The sequence below is a fragment of the Microtus ochrogaster genome, unplaced genomic scaffold (genome assembly GCF_000317375.1).
Source record: "Microtus ochrogaster isolate Prairie Vole_2 unplaced genomic scaffold, MicOch1.0 UNK4, whole genome shotgun sequence".
Classification (NCBI taxonomy): domain Eukaryota; kingdom Metazoa; phylum Chordata; class Mammalia; order Rodentia; family Cricetidae; genus Microtus; species Microtus ochrogaster.
In genome coordinates this window covers 13,418,943-13,436,800 of record NW_004949102.1, presented here as the reverse complement: position 1 = coordinate 13,436,800, position 17,858 = coordinate 13,418,943, and the positions used below count along the sequence as shown (strand labels likewise).

General features: G+C 43.5%; 1 protein-coding gene across 3 annotated transcripts in view; it reads left to right on the top strand.

Annotated features, from left to right (window-relative positions):
- Dgki (diacylglycerol kinase iota) overlaps positions 1 to 17,297 on the top strand; it is a 446,406-nt gene extending 429,109 nt beyond the window's left edge. For all 3 annotated transcript variants that reach the window (XM_005365831.2, XM_026788536.1, XM_026788537.1), the window contains 4 exons: positions 1,336 to 1,456; positions 12,423 to 12,459; positions 14,015 to 14,114; positions 16,753 to 17,297. In XM_005365831.2, coding sequence (XP_005365888.1) covers positions 1,336 to 1,456; positions 12,423 to 12,459; positions 14,015 to 14,114; positions 16,753 to 16,869 — 375 coding nt within the window. In that variant the 3' untranslated portion in view covers positions 16,870 to 17,297. The remainder of the gene's footprint in view (positions 1 to 1,335; positions 1,457 to 12,422; positions 12,460 to 14,014; positions 14,115 to 16,752) is intronic.
- The last annotated feature ends 561 nt before the right edge of the window (positions 17,298 to 17,858 follow it).

Genomic DNA, 17,858 nt, shown 5'->3' with positions numbered 1-17,858 from the left:
ACATATTAAGTATTAAACAGGCTTTGTATGAAATGGGTAGTGGGAGGAGATGGGCGAGCAGATTCCAGGAGCGCCCAGGCAGTGAGGATATGTAATCCCTAAATTCAATTGCTAATGGGCTGACTTTTAGACATAGTATACAACCTTCCCAAAGGCAGGTTCAGGATAGCCAATGATTACTTGGTCTGGGTGCATCTGAACACAAGACATTTATATTGGAACACAGTAAGATTCTCCTTTGGATCTGCATGTTGTTTCTTCCTGTTCTCTTGCCCTCAAGCTCAGGGCTACAGCTTTCCATAGTTCTTGTACTTCTAGCACCTCAGAGCATCCAGTCTTCTTAGTTGAGTTTCTAGATACTTTTCCGTGACTTTTTTCTAAAACTCTGCTTCTTCTGGTGTCCCTCTGCTGTTCTTATACTGTCTCTCTGTAACTAACGTTTCTGTCCTTCCTATGGGATTTGGAGGCCTTTGAGGCTGCTGACCGAGTCACATTCTTATTGCTCATGTGTTTGTATTTCTTGAGACCTGCTCTGTTGGTAGATTCTTCTTTGTCTCCATAAAATAATAATCTATGAAAAGCTGCACCAAGACTATGCCTGTCCTGATACTCCACAGTTTGGAAAATGGTGACACATTTATACTCATGAACTAGGTCTACAACTTCATTTGTCCTCCCACCCCCTTACTCTCTGGCCGCTCAGTTCTTGGCTTTTACCACTGGCTGTTCTCATAGAGAAACAATGGCATTCACAGCATCATTTTGGTCCTCTTTATTGCTTGATCATCTCTGGCCATGCTGAGTATGTACTTCTTGATTCATAAAAGGTATTGGGGTGAAAATGAACCATCCTCCAAGTGTGTGTGCATTCACATGCATGTGCACATGTATGTGTGTATGAGTGCTGTGTGCAGAAAAATGAAGCATTTGGTAATTGTATTCATGACAAGTTGAAAAACAACTAAGGATACAGGAAAGGAACCTTGAGGGTCAGAGCCAGGTTCTTCCTGCTGTAACATATGCTGGATGAACCTCAGGAAATTTTAGTTTTCTTCTCAAAGTCTGGGGCTCAGAAGAGGGGAAGAAAGCTAATTCAACATATTTCCTGTTTCCTTGAGCTATTTGATACCCACAGACCCTTTCCGGAGCCATGTGAAGCATCCACCATCTATGTGAGTGATGAAGGGATGGTACTTCATCACTCTGACTTTTTTCTGCGTCCTGTGAGGCTAAAAACATGTGTGGTTTACTAACTGACTCTTCTGTGTGACCTTGGGACTTTTATCCCTGCTCTGGACTCCGCTGACGTTCTCTCCCTGTGTCTCTTCCTTTCAGCTCATAGAAAGCTATAAGAACGGAGGCAGCTTGTTAATTCAGGGACCAGACCACTGTTCACTCCTTCACTACGCAGCTAAAACCGGCAACGGGGAGATTGTGAAGTACATCCTTGACCATGGTGAGTTGGGAACCTACCAGGAATCACTTTCCCATGGAGTTCTAGATAGCATTGTCTGTGTTGACACTCAACCAGGAGATACACCCGTTGTTTCTCTGACACCCACTGATATGGGTGGGCCATCTTTACCAAGCAAAAAATAAACTTTTTTTCCCAATATCCAGATTTAGAAAGGGAAGGCTTTGGGGAAGTAATTCATTTAAAAATCAAAAAGCTTTCTAAAATTAGTTCATTGCTGGGTGCTGTGGTGAACGCCTTCAATCTCAGCTGTCAGGAGGCAGAGTCACGTGGATTACTATGAGTTTAAGAGTTTGAGGATAGCCTGGTCTACATAGTAAGTTATAGGCCAGCTAAGGTGACATAGCAAGACCCTCTTTCAAAAATAAATAATTAAATAAAATTAATTAATTTTAAAAATGTATATTTTTGTTTTTATTGTATAAATGTTTTGTTTGCCACATGTGTGCCTGGACCTTCTGGAGGTCAGAAGAGGGCATCAGATACACCGGAAGAAGAGTTATAGTCAGCTGTGAGCCGCTGTGTGGGTACTGGGATTTGAACCTGGGTCCTCTGCAAGAGCAGCCAGTGCTTTTAACCACTGAGCTTTCTCTCCAGTCCCTAACTTTAATTTATTTAATGAATTAAAATTTGTATTAACAGAACATAGCCTGATATAGCTGCCTTTATTTTGTAGAGCTTTTCATAAATTAACTGTTTGGGCTCTGCTAGTCCATCTGTATTTGTGGTTTATTCTTCTGCAGATTCCTGTATTTGTTCTATTCCATTTTTCTAATTTCTTAGTTTTCTTTGATTGACTCTCATTTGTCTCTTCTCCCAACTCACATTTCATGGTGCTGCCACATCTCATGCCAGGTCTCACCTCCTGGACTGTGTCCTAACTGGTCCTATGTACTATGTGGCTGTCTGACAACACCTCCTGGACTGTGTACTAACAACTGAGCTTCCAGCTTGGGCTTAGATCATTCCCAAGATGAAGAGCTCATTGTTTAACATCTGATTCTAGAGTCCAGTGGAAATATAATTACACACGTGGAACACAAACCACCCAGCTTCTTGCATTATATTTATATAATTGAGCTCTATATTTTTCTTTGCATCCCTCCATGCCTCTCCTCTACCTTCAACCCTCTCCCAAGGTCCCCATGCTCCCAATTTACTCAGGAGAGCTTGTCTTTTTCTACTTCCCATGTAGATTAGATCTATGTATGTCTCTCTTAGGGTCCTATTTGTTGTCTAGGTTCTCTAGGATTGTGACTTTTAGCCTGGTTTTCTTTGCTTTATGTTTAAAAACCACTTGTGAGTGAGTACATATGATAATTGTCTTCCTGGGTCTGGGTTACCTCACTCAAAATTATGTTTTATAGCTCCATTCATTTGCCCACAAATTTCAAGATGTCATTATTTTTTTCTGCTGTGTTTTCTCCATTGTGTAAATGTACCACATTTTCCTTACCCATTATTTAGTCGAGGGGCATTTAGGTTGTTTCCAGGTTCTGGCTATGAGAAACAAAGCTGCTATGAATACAGTTGAGCACATGTCCTTGTGGCACAATTGAGCATCCTTTGGCTATATACCCAAAAGTGGTATTACTGGGTCTTGAGGAAGGTTGTTTCCTAATTTTTTGAGAAATCACCACACTGATATCCAAAGGGGCTGTAACAGCTTGCATTCCCACCAGCAATGCAGAAGCGTTCCCTTTACCCCACATGTTCTCCAGCATAAGTTGTCATCAGTGTTTTTGATATTGGCCATTCTTACAGGTATGAGATGGAATCTCAGAGTTGTTTTTATTTGCATTTCTCTGATGGCTAAGGATATTGAGCATTTCCTTAAGTATCTTTCAGCTATTTTAGATTCCTCTGTTGAGAGTTCCCTGTTGCTAGCATAATTAGATAGCAACATGTAGAAGAATGACAATAGATCCATATCTATCACCATGCACAAAAATCAAGTCTAAATGGATCAAAGACCTCAACATAAAATGGACCACATTGAACCTCATAGAAGAGAAAGTGGGAAGTACACTTAGCACATTGGCACAGGAGACCTCTTCCTAAATATAACCCCAGTAGCACAGACACCGAGAGAAACAATTCACAAATGGGACCTCCTGAAACTGAAAAACTTCTGTAAAGCAAAGACAAGTTAACAAGACAAAACGGCAGCCTACAGAATGGGAAAAGATCTTCACCAACCCCATGTCAGACAGAGGTCTGATCTCCAAAATATACAAAGAACTCAAGAAATTGGTCATCAAAAGAACAAATAATCAAAAAAAAAAAACCTGGAGTACAGAGCTTCTTGCATTTATAATGAGACTAGAGATAGAGAAGAGTGAGGGGGGGCAGAAAGAAAAAAAATGCCTTTCTTGGAGGTGTTTAAGAATACGTGGAAGTAGCCGGGCAATGGTGGCGCACGCCTTTAATCCCAGCACTTGGGAGGCAGAGGCACGCGGACCTGTGTGAGTTCGAGACCAGCCTGGTCTACAAGAGCTAGTTCCAGGACAGGCTCCAAAACCACAGAGAAACCCTGCCTCGAAAAACCAAAAAAATAAAAAAGAATAAGTGGAAGAGACTGTCAGTGAGACCCAGGTTTGTAGAAAGCCTAAACAGCTTCCTTGGAGCACTGAACATGAGCCTGCTTACTTCGCACAGACACCAAGTCATCTCTCCAGCCCCTCGAGCTTACTTCCTCTGCACAGGCATTTCAGCTGTACATTAGCAGATTAATGAGTACTCTTATCCATTTGTTTCTTTTTTTATGTCACTGGGATCGTTTGCATTTTTCCACTTGTTCCTTCCTTCATTCTTTTGACAAATCCACATGGCGTGTCTATCAGGAACTGCCTGCTATAGGCTGACATGCACTCAAAAGAAAATGCATCCGATCTTTTCAGGCCAAAAAAAAAAAGAACCCACAATTAGTGAACATATAAGTCCAATGCAATTGAATGTGGATGTTTTAGGTCTTACTATAAAGCCATCCACAAATAGCACAGCTACCGTTTTTCAAGCTCATTTAATATACAAGATGCCTGTACAGAACACACCACTTGATTTCATCTTTGTGGAGACCTCATAAGGTGGCTAGCAGGCTGCCAATCATCTGAGACTCTCCTTCCTTCGCCTTTCTCACTATGATGAGTTTTGCTTCAATTCTTGGCCAGAGTCATGGTTCAAGGGCTGGAAGGAAAGGCTGTGAAGCTGGAGTGGTGGGCGCTGGAGAATGGCTTTTCCCAGGAGAAGTGTAGTTTCACTCCCGCCTGTCTTAGAAGGATGGGCTGTGGTGCTGAGTCTGCTGTGGGCATCATTCCTTCCCTTCTCCTGACCCTCTGCACTTCAGGAAGAGACTTGCAAATGAAACAGTGGCATGATTGCTGCTGCACACACACATATGCCAGAGGTTTCTTCTCCTTTCTGCGGCAATTTCTTCAAAAGGCTGATGAGAGGCAGAGGCAAATTTTGTAATATTGTATGTGGACACCAATTAAATCCACCCTCATCTATGGGACTTTTTCCTTTTAAGAAAAGAAAGTCCTCAGTATTTGCACAAAGTCCAGATAGTGGTCATCTGATTTGAGACTGCCTAGCCTGGAATTCTTTGGGCAGGCTGGCCTCAAACTTGTAGCAATCCTTCTTCTTTTGTCTTCCAAATACTGGGATGAGAGTGTCCTCTGTCATTCCCAGATAACTTGTGTATTTGTAAATCATAAACTGTCTTTCAATCATCCACCTCTCTGAAATGATGGGAAGCCCTCTAGTGAGGTGATCTTCAGGTCACGCAGAGATAAAAGGGAAGCTTTACCTTGGGCATACTTGGTCCTTGGAACTTTTTGAGCTCTCTGCAGACTAACATATCTCTTCATGCTTGGTAGTACTGGAGAATAACACAAATGTTTATGTATGCTGAAAATCTCTTGACATTCCTGTATGTGTATATGCACATAGCAGCCTGGCTCACATCTCTCTGATAGCTTTAGATAATAGAGATTCCACAGGTTTTTCAAAGACCTTGTTATAGGGATGCCACCAGGGATGACTTAGACATAATTTAGAGCTAACTGAAAGTCTGTATTGCAGCTAGCTGGGGCTGCACTCAGGTCTTTGGGATGTAAGTGTAGCCCCAAGCATTTGGACCAATGGGGCTTTAAAAAGCAAAAGCAGTATCTCTCTCAGCAGCTGCAGCAAGAGGTTTGCACAAGCAAGCAGTTTAACAGAAGCTAAGTTACCTGGGGCATCTTGGTCTCCGGTCCTAGAATAGAGTTGAGTAATTTTTCATTGGATTCTCCATCAAGTTAATCAAATTCTAGCTAAGTCTGAAATGGCCTCAGCAAGAATTTAAGATGGAGGAACCTCTGCACTGCTTGATCTTCTGCCTGTTCTCAGCCTTTTCTGACAATGATTATTAGGAACTCCTGGGCTCTTTGCAAGGTACCTAAGTCATATTCTGCATGGTCCCCTGAGATGGCTCTCAACTCACCACATCCTTTCTGCTCTGAGCTCCGGTCTGCTTTGTCCCTTCATTGGATGCTGATCCCCAATCAGGAGGACCTCCTTCTGATCCAGAGTCCCAAGAGATGAGTTATCTCAAGCCCCCGCAATACCATTTCCTTCCAAGGGCTCTTTTTAAGACGGCCGCAGAGCATGGGCTGTGAGTGGAATGTGTAGCGTGTTCTCAGAAAGTCATGGGAGGCATCTTCCTTTGGACTTCTCTTCGATGTGTGAAACACTGCTTTCTTTTAGTGGAGGGAAAAAAAAAGCTGGAATCTGGGCATTTCAAGGCCTGAAAAGTGAATGGGAGGAAGAAGAGAAGAAACAATTCCAGAGACAGGGCCAAGCCCTGGATACAGGGACTCCAGCAGGGACTCTCCCCGCGGTTCCTGCTTTTCAGCTCCTTTCAACCATCATTTTTACTGGCTGCCTCCCCCTTCCTTTACTCCCCAGAGCATTTTGCTCTTTTGTCTTTATTCTCCCTGTGCCCACCCCGCTGCCCCCTACTGTTGCCTCAGATAGAAACCCTGCTCATGCATTTCCTTCTTACTTCAATGGGTTATTTTGTCTTCTCTCTTTTTCTGACCCCAGTCTTTCTTTTACGCTTTTTTTTTAACCCTCACTTCCCCCCCTCCCCCTCCCTCCACCCCGCCTCTGGTCCCAGCGAGAAGGACTACCGTCCTGCTGAGACAGGATGACAGTGCTGTTAGCATTCCCAGTGCCAGCTCTCTCCACATCTGTACAGCCTTTGTCCCATGGCAGGGGAGGATTTGGAATGGTCTGCTGGCAGCGTCAGGGAGACTAATGGGAAATGAGGTCCTGGAGGGAGGCTGTGGGGCCATGGAAGGAATAGCAGAGGAGATTTGGATGCATTAGTGAAAGACAAATTAAACAATATATGCTATAAAACGCCCATCGTCTATAATGCTTATGAAATGTAGATGCTAAAGTCATGCGAATGTGACCTGGAGTGGCCAATAAAGAACATCAGGATTTCAGAAAGTCCCAGTACTTACCACAGCATTCACTTCCTCGCATTGAGAGATAGAGATTTGGGACATTTTGCTACATTCTACATTGCCTGAACATAGTCTGAGTTGTACGCCCGAACATAGTCTGAGTTGTACACACACACACACACACACACACACACACACACACACACACACACACACACCTATTATGGCATAAATATAAAATGGTCTTCACAGGCTCCTGTGGTTTTTATTGTCTGCACCTGGTCATGGTGTTTTGAGCAATCGTGGATCTTAGGAGGGAGAGGAGGGTGAGACTTGATGGTGAAAAGTTAGCTTTGTTCCAGGAAGAGCTCTCTGCTTTCTGACTGCACCTGCCACATGCCTCCGTCCCCATGACCCATGTTGCTCCACCACGATGCCCTCCCTGCCATGGTGGTCTGTTCTCTCTGAAATGTGAGCTTCTTTTTACCTTGGTCCTCTCCTACTTCGCTTTTCTTATGTATTTTGCAACAGAGACATGAAAAGCACCGCTCCTCGATTTTCAGACATTTCCCTCTATCCTACAGCTTTTTGAATCCATGGTTCTGCTATGGGTCTTCCTCTGAAGACAAAAGAAAAACACTTAGTATTGACACTGGGATCCAAAATTGTTTTTAAAGCACCCTCAACATTTTCTTTTTTAAAAAGTGGTATTTGTGTGCCAGACACTTCTGAAAAAAATATAGTAACCCCTTGTTGCTAAAATCTATTATTCTTAGGAAACAATAAAATTTATTGTTAAAGGTAAATTTTTATAAATCTACACAGTAAATTCTCCTATCTCCGTTGGATAGGGAGTTAAAACTGAGTCACTGTGAGGGGGAGTTTTCTTCCCAAACTCATGTATGTGTATTATTTAGTTTCTGCCTTCTGTATTTAAGGGGATATGAACACGGGTAAGAAGCCAAACCACATGGCAGCTCCATGCTAGTGTCCTTTGTTGAGTTCCAGTGACAGCATGCATAGGATCCTAGAAGAAAGGCAAAGATTTCATAGAGAAATTTGCACCTTAGTCCATCAATGAAGACTTTACACTTAATTTTCTGGTGCAGGATAGCTGGGTCAGAGAGCAAACCCTAGAGATGCGAGGATTCGGTGTTAAGTATTTTTCTGCTGCTGTGATATAAACTTGACCCAGGCAAAGAGTTTGGGGGCTCACGACTGTAGACTAGAGTTCATCACAGAGATGTGATGCAATACACGAGGCAGACATGGCGGCTGGTCCAAGGAGCTGAGAGCTCACATCTCCAGCTGCAAGCAGGAAGCAGAAAGGACGAAGAAAGTGGCAAAGGCTTTTTAAATCTCAGAGTCTACCCTCAGTGACTTCCTCCGGTGAAGCTGTTCCACCTGAACGTCCCCAGACACCACCACCAACTGGGGAGCAGGTCAAATGCCTGAGGCGATGGGGGACGTTCTCATTCATACCACCGGAGACTCCTGCTTGGGGGCAGAAGCGTGAATTGTCTACTGACAGTTCAATGCAAACTCCATGGGGGGAAGGGGAGAGCATCCTTAACGGGGATATTCATATATACAAAACAAATCCCAGGTCCAGCTCTCAACCGTTGACACATTAGAAAAATACAGTTCTGTTTACTTTTTGTCTTTCTTCCTTCCTTTACTTTATTAACAAAATAATTAGGTGCTATTTTTTTTTAAAAAAAATCATTTTGTTTTTCAAACGAAGTTAATGTGGGTTTTGTTGATCAATTCTATTTATTTATTTGGCGACCCGTTTTCCAAGTTGTACATCAAGATCACTGCATAGGTCCACACAGTGTTAAAGCATAGCTCCTCACAGGCCAGTGCAGTGCAAGCCAGGAGGGAACAATGGACTGAACTCAGATGTGTTTGCCATCTACCCTCCTGGTGCCTCGGCCATGCAAACATAATTCGTTAAGGCAGCGGTTCTCCACCTTGGAGACCTTTTAACACAGTTCCTCACTCATGTCATGGTGATCTAGAACCATAAAGTCATTTCATTGCAACTCATAACTGTAGTTTTGCTACTGTTCTGGATTGTACTGCAAATATCTGATAGGCAGGATATCTGATGTATGAGCACCAAAGGGGTCATGACCCACAGGTTGAGAACCACTGCTTTAAGGGCTGCTTCTAAAAGAGACAAGGAAATGTGCAGGCACTCATTTTTTCCTATTCTCTCATACATTACACCCTGAGTACTGTTTCCTCCTCCACTCCTTCCACATACCCCGCACCTCCCGCCTCCCCAGATCCACTCCTCCTCCCTTTCCCTAACAACAAAAAAAGTCTTCCAGAGATATCAACTGAACATGGCATAACGAATTACAATAAAACTAGGCACAGACCCTTATGTCAAGGCTGGGCTAGGAAACCTTGTAGGAGAAAAGGCCGGGACTCTTCAACTCAGCTCCCTACTCCCACCTGGAGCCATCCTGCTGCCGCCCCTCCCTCCTCTGCACTGGCTGTTCGCTCGCCAGTGGTTGGAATGTTCTTTCATCATCCAACTGTCTATTTGATGGAGGACCAGGGACATTAGGTTAATTACATCAATCACTTTAGAGTCGTTCACCAAGACTGAAGTGGAGTCCCTTTAGCTGTGATCAAAGAGCTCGGGCACCAGCTGCCAGCTGCAGAGGAACCCTGGGTAGCCAGAGGTGTGCCAAAATCATACCAGGTAATCATTGTGGGATATCTTGGAGCTATGGCTGTGGTGCTCCTGGTCAGCACCATGAGAAACAAAGATTTTCCCCCCTATCTTCCCCTTTTGATTGTCGAACTATTACTGCCTTAGCCCAATCAAAATGCCTCAAGGATCCTTACCAGCATAGAGCCTTAGGACTTCACTGTGGCTTCCACTCAGTTTTGAAGGTCAGCCAGGATGAAAAGAGAAGATGCCAGAATCTCTTTGTTGCCTTGGTCACTGTGAAGAGAAGAGCAGTGATGACAATACAGCTGCTGCGGGAAGCTGGACTGCTGTGTTCCTGGAACTTATCTCTAAATAAATGGCTGAAAAGGCTCTCTGAAGATAGCGGGGTCTCTTTAGGTGGAAACTTCAGGTACTCCGGAACCTATCAGAAACTGAATAAGCCTGGAGTGCATGGATCTCAAGTAGAAGTTAGTGGCCCCTTTATGTCACTTTCCTTCACTGATGTTGCCATGTTTTGACTTAATATGGCCAGCTGTAGTGTGCCCCAAATCACTACAGTTGTGACTCTACATTTGATGAAGTCCTTATGGGGTGCCAGGCACTGCTGTTAAATACTCTAGATTGTATTGACTCATGGAAACTCAAGGCAGAGGGTAAATGTTACCATTAATGGATCCATACAATTATTGATATAATATTTATATAAGTTAGAGGCAGGTGGAAAGAATAAAGTGATTCTTACATTTCAGAGATTTAGAGTAATTTAAGACATATATTTGAAAAGAAATATATACTACAAGGTGGAACCAGTAAGCATCATGCATCAGAGGGTTAAATTTCCTTTGTCAGACGTCTCTTTGGGAGACCTTGCCATAGTTGGGCTTTAAGGAAGATTTCAGTTTTAGGTACAGGGTCAGGAGAGGGAAGCCTATCATGGATGGGGAGTTTGGGAGATAGGCCCTTAAAGTGGAGGAAAGCCTGAGAAATACGTAGTGATACAGGCCATTGTTAGTTTAGCTTAGGTGAGAAGGTGGAGCCTTATCAACACACTAAGGAGAAAGAACCTTATCAACACTTTAAGGGGTTCCATGAGGAAGGCCATTAGCATCATCTAAACACTTGAGAGTCAGTAGCAGAAGGGATGTATGGGAACTTAGTGATGCATAACAGTCTCTTTAGCAATGGTTTCTGCATGCTGGCTGCATTCCACATGAAGATTCAAGGCAACTTAGCTCTTGGATGACCAGGAGATTTGCAAAGATTCTAGAGAATCACAACCATCTCCTTGCCAATGACAGCTATGGTTAGAAATCTGTACTTGTAACCTCTCTTCATTTCTTTTTACATTATATGTGTAATAAATAACTTTCAGTGATAATGCTGTCCACCAACATAGGTCACAAATCACACGAATTATGTCTCTAAAGACTGAACTGTTCCATACTAGAACCATGTTTGGCACTCCAAAGCAGGTTTATTTATCAATCCAGTAAAACATTTAAGCAGTTGCCTGGGCCCAGATTCTGTGATCAGTACCAAGGAGGACATAGTGATGAAAAAAAGCATAGGACAAAACTTCCAGAGGTTTATTAGAGTCTCAAGGAACAGAAAATCAACTCAGCAGGTGATGTTAAAATAGTTTGGCAAGTGTCGTGTTGAATAATGTGATCAGCAATGTCCACTGGGCTAGGACAGTTTCTGTTTAGATGATAATTTATAGTACTTAAGAAAGACAGCAGAACCTACATATAAGGGTAGGTAGGTGTCATATAGGTAGGGTGTGGTGTTGCCTCAGAAGGAGCTCTGTGGAAGAAATGTGTCTGCTACCTTCAGAGTTAAGAGGATGAGGGCGTTCATGGAAGGAAGTAGTGGTCAGGAGGTAGAATAGTGAAGATCCCAGTGTTTGTCGAAGAAGGGAATTAATTAGTAGACAGACATCGAGGAAGAGAAAGGCCAACTCATTGTACATTTATATTCTAACACCTAGAAGAAGTATCCTGCAATGGGGCATCTATAATCGTCTGACATGTTTGCAAGGCAGTTATTCCATTTTGAAAATGAAAATTTCAAAAAGTATCACCAAAATATGACATTTAAATGACATATGTGTCTTTACTCTTCTCATTATACTATAGAAAGCCCCTTCCTGTAGCTGGAGAATGAAAAGGACGAAAAACCTCTTCATTTGGCCCTTTCTCTGTACTGAGACAATTATTTTTCAGTTATTCTACTCTAATTAATTTCTTCAACTTCACTGAGAAATAATCTTTTTTCAATGTGTGGGTTTATGTGTCTGTATCTGTCGTGTGCTTGGTAGATCCACACATGTGTGTGGGTGCAGTCACTCTTTGGACATCAGAGGACAATGTCAGGTGACTTTTTCTACAGCTCTCTGTTTCCTTGAGACAGGGTTCTCACTGAACTTGGCTAGGCTGGCTGGCCATTGACATCCTAGGGTCTCCTTTTCTCTGCCCACCTGTGCTGAGGTTACAGGCATACGGGACCATGTCCGGCTTTATAAAAATTTGAGTGCTGGAGATTTGAACTCAGGTCGTCTTGTTTTTACAGCAGGTGTCTCATCCACTGAGCTATCAGGCATATTGACTGCTGACATGCCGAAAACTGGTGATGGAGAATCCTCTTAGCCTCATTTGGTCTTATTATTAACCTTGTCACCAATTTCATCTTTTCTGTTCACCTTTCCTCATTTAAATTATTCACCTATAGATTTTTCTGTCAACAGTTAGTTCTGTCAACAATATATTTTTGAACATCTTGCTTTTTTCTTCTCTTTGCTGTCTTTTAGGACCTGCAGAATTATTGGATATGGCAGACAGTGAAACGTGAGTGTTGCCTTTCATTCTATAGTCTAAACAGTTGTGCTCAAAGCGTAGCTTGTCCAGGAGGCATCGCAGTTTTAATTCACTGATTAGAAGCCCCCTTTAAACTGTGTTCACGGTGGTACAAAGGTAATCAGCTGCATAAAGCTACACAACAGAAACCAATACTTTGTCTTGTGATGATTACCTACATAGTCAATGCTATCACTGTCATTGCCTCTAGGCACCCTACCAACAAGCGACATTTACACTGGTACTTGGACTGCTGACAGTAAATAAGTACATGTATCTTTATCTCTACCATATGCAGCGATTTTTTTTTAAATCTGGGATCTGTGAGAAAATAAAGCACCCATGTCTGAAGACATCTGCTGCGTGTAATGGCACGACTGCTGTTAGCCGGTTTGTGATAAGCAAGTGGCATGCCACCCCTGGAGAACTGGAAACGTGGTTACTCAAACACTTATAAGCTCTGGGATGGTCCCTAAACTGAAAATGTTTTTTCCATCATTCTCATTCTTCTGGCATGCGAATAACCACTTTTCCACTAACAGGAGCAAGAAAAAGATGAATCCGTAACTCCGAAAGCCATGTGGGGACCACGAGGAAGTTTCAAAGAAGTCAGACAAAGGATAAAGATAACTGAGCAGGTTTAGAGAGGAATGAGCTGATAGTCAGGGCATAGATGTGAGAATGGGGAGGTAGAATAGAGAGCAAGTGAGAAAGGACATAGCTATGAGCTGCCGGTCCACAGGGATGCTGTGCTGGCATGGTTGTTAGTGGGGCTGCCATTCATCCTGGTTTGGCTTCTTTGTGGTTGACATTTGATTTCCCATGAAACATGTTGGCATTAAGCATCTCTATACCTGGGGACTCGGAATGGCAATATCCTTCACTCAGCACACCTCACAGACAGATGGGGGCCCATCTGCTTTTCCTTGCTCCCCTCCCCCGCATGCTGAGAGGCTGGTCTCAGGCGTATTCTCTACGTGAGAGAATCTGGTCCTGTGAATTCTGTTGGAGTCTACTACAGCCTCTCAGACAGCCGTTCACTTGATAGATGTAATCCAACATTGACTGAATAGCAGGGGAAGAAGGCAACCTGGCTCCTCAAAGTTGAATTTGTAGGACAGACTCATGAAGGTCAGAATGACTTCTACCATGCCAGAAGGGCTGGACCTTGCAAGCTCCATGGAGATGCATCCATGCTCTGCCTCAAGTGCTTGCATATATCTGGACAATTTTACTCATTCTCTTCGAGTTTGTAAATCCAATAGCAGTGATCAAAAATATTACCACCAAACCACGCCCAGTTTAGAGAAGTAGCTAAAGTTAGATTTCAGTCTGTTAAAGAATAACAAGGTATCTGTGGACACCCCAGGCCACATCCCTAGCATGCATGTGTTCTGCTGTCCTGGGCCTCAGCTACTTACAGCAAAGGAAGCTAAAGAGCACACAGTGTCAGCAACTGGGCAGGATAAGCCCCTCATTCTTCTGCTGCCTCTCCATCACTTCATCTGTCTCCAACCCTTGCCTGGTTTCTTAATCTTTGATTTAGGGGCGAGACCGCACTGCACAAGGCTGCCTGCCAACGGAACCGGGCTGTGTGCCAGCTTCTGGTGGACGCAGGAGCATCTCTGAGACAGACAGACTCCAAGGTAACAGGATGAGTGAGTGCAAGCATCCTCCCACTGTGAGAGATCGTAGGCACGATGGCCTCCACTTGTGCCCTTAGCACAGGCATCCTTTCTGTGCTCATGGGAGGGCCTGGAGCTTTGGAAAAAGGAGGAAAAAATAGAGTGCTTCATTTAGAGAAACTGCAGTTTAAATGTAGAAGCACAAAGGGTGGAGGGTGTGCATTTGCCTGTGGTACTTTATAGACCTCTATACATGCTAAAGAAAGATGGGGGACTCGAGGCGTCCTGATGAAACACCAGCAGGCAAGGCATGGGGAAGTGAGACCCTCAGCCAGAGTTTGGGGATGTGGTAGTGTGAATGACCTAGTCTGGCTACTAGGGACTATCTTTAGGGTTCATCTTTAGCACCAAATCTAATATAATTTAAAAATCTATGATTTGCATTGCTCCATACATGGGTGCCAAAGTGCTTGCCTACTGGTTGACTCCTTAGATGGGGGGACCTCACTTTGAGATGGCAACAGCTGCAACCGTGGTATATCCACATCACTCTGTATCTATCTATTTAACTCTAAGTACGTGTGTGGATATTTATGTGTGTGAGTACATGGCTATGCACCATGAGTTCTAGAGTCTATTGAGGCCAAAAGAGGTGTCAGATTGCCTGGAACTGAAGCTACACATGGTGTGATTCACCATGCACCATGTGGGTGCTGGGAATTGAACCTGGGGCCTCTGTAAAAGTACTAAGTACTCTTAAGTGCAGAGCCGTCTTTCCAACCCCAGTCACCGTTAATTCGTCCAAGTCTTTCTATGTGTTTTCTTACATTAGCATGCAAACCACTACTCTTGATGGGCTTGGGAGCCGAAAGCCAGAAGAAGAATAGCTATTGCACCATTAACTCTGTTGACTTGTAGCATGATACTGAGCCAGCGAGCCCTCCTCATTTGATGACAGAATATCACGCTGCCTCAGTAGGACGATGTGTGACAACAAAGAGTAACAGAGTTCACGGCCCTATATCATTTTAACATCCCAGTATTTTGCCTTACAGTGATACTTATGTCAATGAGGCTTGAAACATGGTTCCGTTCTTAGGTCAGGTTCTAAATCTGCAGAGCATATAAGCATATTAAGATGGTCTTGAGACTAGAGGTTGTTAGTAGAACATATAAGCCACTTTTATCAGAAAGTTCCCATGGATGGAGGGAGTGGACCAGGAAAAGTCTAGGAGAACTAGATCTGATGCCATCCTCAGCAGGTTCGGTTCACGGGGACCTGTCAGGAGGCAGTTGATGAATGGAGTGTGGGGGTCTTGTCCACTCTGGGGAGTGGACCAAGGACAAAGACAGAAATAGGAACAGGAACAGAAACAGACAGACAGACAGACACACACACACACACACAGAGAGAGAGAGAGAGAGAGAGAGAGAGAGAGAGAGAGAGAGAGAGAGAGAGAATCACAGGATCACAGGAGTCAACCTTCTGTCCTGATAAGCACTTGGAGTTTTGAAGGACTTTGAGTAGACAGTAAGAAAGAACTAACTATATCTTTGTTTCAAATTTTAGTCTTGGTGAATTTGAAGGAACATTAAGTGAACCTGAGTAGACTTGTAGTGAATTCTTGCTAGGAATGATCTCCTAGGATATTCCTTATATCCTAAACATTTCGAGAGAAATTCCATTCACAAGTACGTTCAGCTTTAATCTAGCACCAGGTTACAGAATGGTCAGATTAACGGAGTCTAAAACAGGAATGGTGCACAGATATATCACTGTGGGGTAAGATCTCTAGAGCATAGTTTTGAGTGAAAAGTTATGATGTTCAGTAGGATGCCTGGTATGACTCCAACTGTTTTTAAAAATGAGAAGCAAGCAGACATACCTACATGGAAATAGAGAATAAACTGAATCATATTTAGATCTAAGAGAGGGGATTTCAAGTGACTTTTGATTTTCTTTTAAGCTTTTCTGTATTTCTAGTTTTCTGGGTATGATCATAAAAATCAGAGTTATTTATATTTTGAATACACTTATATAACCCCTAATATGAAGAAGTCTGAGGCTCACTTTACCCTACTTTTCTGAATACTTACGAGGCGGGGAAGTCAACCTCATCATTATCAAAGTAAAGACAAGATGGTCTACTAGAGTTGTGTAAAAGTAGTACAGGAACCTCAAACTAGGAATTTAGTGTTAGGTGCAGACTGAATGTGTGAACTCTTAGGAAAATGAGTGTTGAGACAAGCTAAGGAAGTCCCTCCTGGATGCTTTGTGAGTTACTGCTCTTCCTCTCTGCTTCTGTTACTTGGTTCACCATGTTTAGTGAAAAGGAACCCTGAATTATTATCCTGAAATAGAATCTCTGTTTCATCCGGTACTTCCCCTGTCTCCTTGGCTTTCAAATTCCCTGCACATGGTTTCTCCCCACAGGCTCAGAGAGTCTATGGTGTCCTGTTTACTGAGATGCATATTCTGTCATCGCCCTGTAATTTACCAGCACTTGTTTATATGACCCTGATTATAGAAGAAAATGGATTTGAAGCATCTCGTAACATGGAAGGGTTCTTTGGAGGGACTCATCGTTGGCTAGCCCAAGTCTGTGACCTATGGGTATCATCTCTCTCCAACTATTTGTTTTTCTTCCGTTGTCTATAGGGAAAGACACCCCAGGAACGAGCACAGCAAGCCGGGGACCCAGATTTGGCTGCTTATCTAGAAAGCCGACAGAACTTTAAGATCATTGGCCACGAGGACCTGGAAACTGCTGTTTGACCCTGGGTGACAGGCACAAAGAACTCGAGCAAGCGTATCACCTATGCCCTCCCGGCCACTGGGCAGCTCCTCTGGAAGAAGCTAATGGAATTCGTATTGGCCTCTCTCCCACAAGGCTCTATCTGAGACCACACTACCAGGTTTAAGGGCTACCGGGATGTACAACAGGACATGATAGCCCATTGAGAAGGAGGCAGGCCGCCTGGAGATTTGTGGAGTACGTGTTCCACAAAATTTGATCCTTATTGCTTCCAGCAAGTAGCATGAACTTCTGCGTTCACCTGTCTAATTTATTTCAAAGATTCTGAGGATGTTCACATAAAATGGCACTGCTCCCTCCTCCCTCTCTGCATTCATCTTTCCCTTGTACCACATAACCTTACTGTAATCACCCATCGATTTAGAAAATATACTATCTCCTCTCCTTACTTTCAGTCTTCCAACCACAAGGTTGTCTGAAGGTCTTTTGAAACCCTCCTGGATGTCTTGCAGAAACATATCTGTAAAACCACTTCCATTTGCAGACTAAATATACCAAGTCTAGTTAGTGGCTTTGCATGCCCCTTACCCCCTCTGGTTTCATCACACAGGAGCTGGGAGGTGCCACAGCGGTAACGTCAACATGTGTGCTCTGTCTCTGAGGTATGGCGGAGCAACATGGGAGCTGTCTGTGCTTGAAGTACTGCAGAGAGATTGCCCAGGGGTCATCCCAGGCAGCTGGGCTGTTGGTGGTCAGAAGGACTGGTTCAGCTTGGGCTGTTTGTACAGCTCTGTACTGCCTATGTGTAGCCATCTCTGCCTTCTGCTGCAGAGGAAATGTGTCTAGGAGTCGGTGAAAGCCCCTAGCTAGTTTACAGAGCCATGCGATTCTAAGTGTTATTTCAGGGACAAGGTTGGGCCCGTCTAGGACAGTGGTTATAGGAAATGGAGCCTTCAAATGTTCAGTCCTAAGGTTTGTAAAGTGATGATAGAAAGCAGTCTAATTGAGA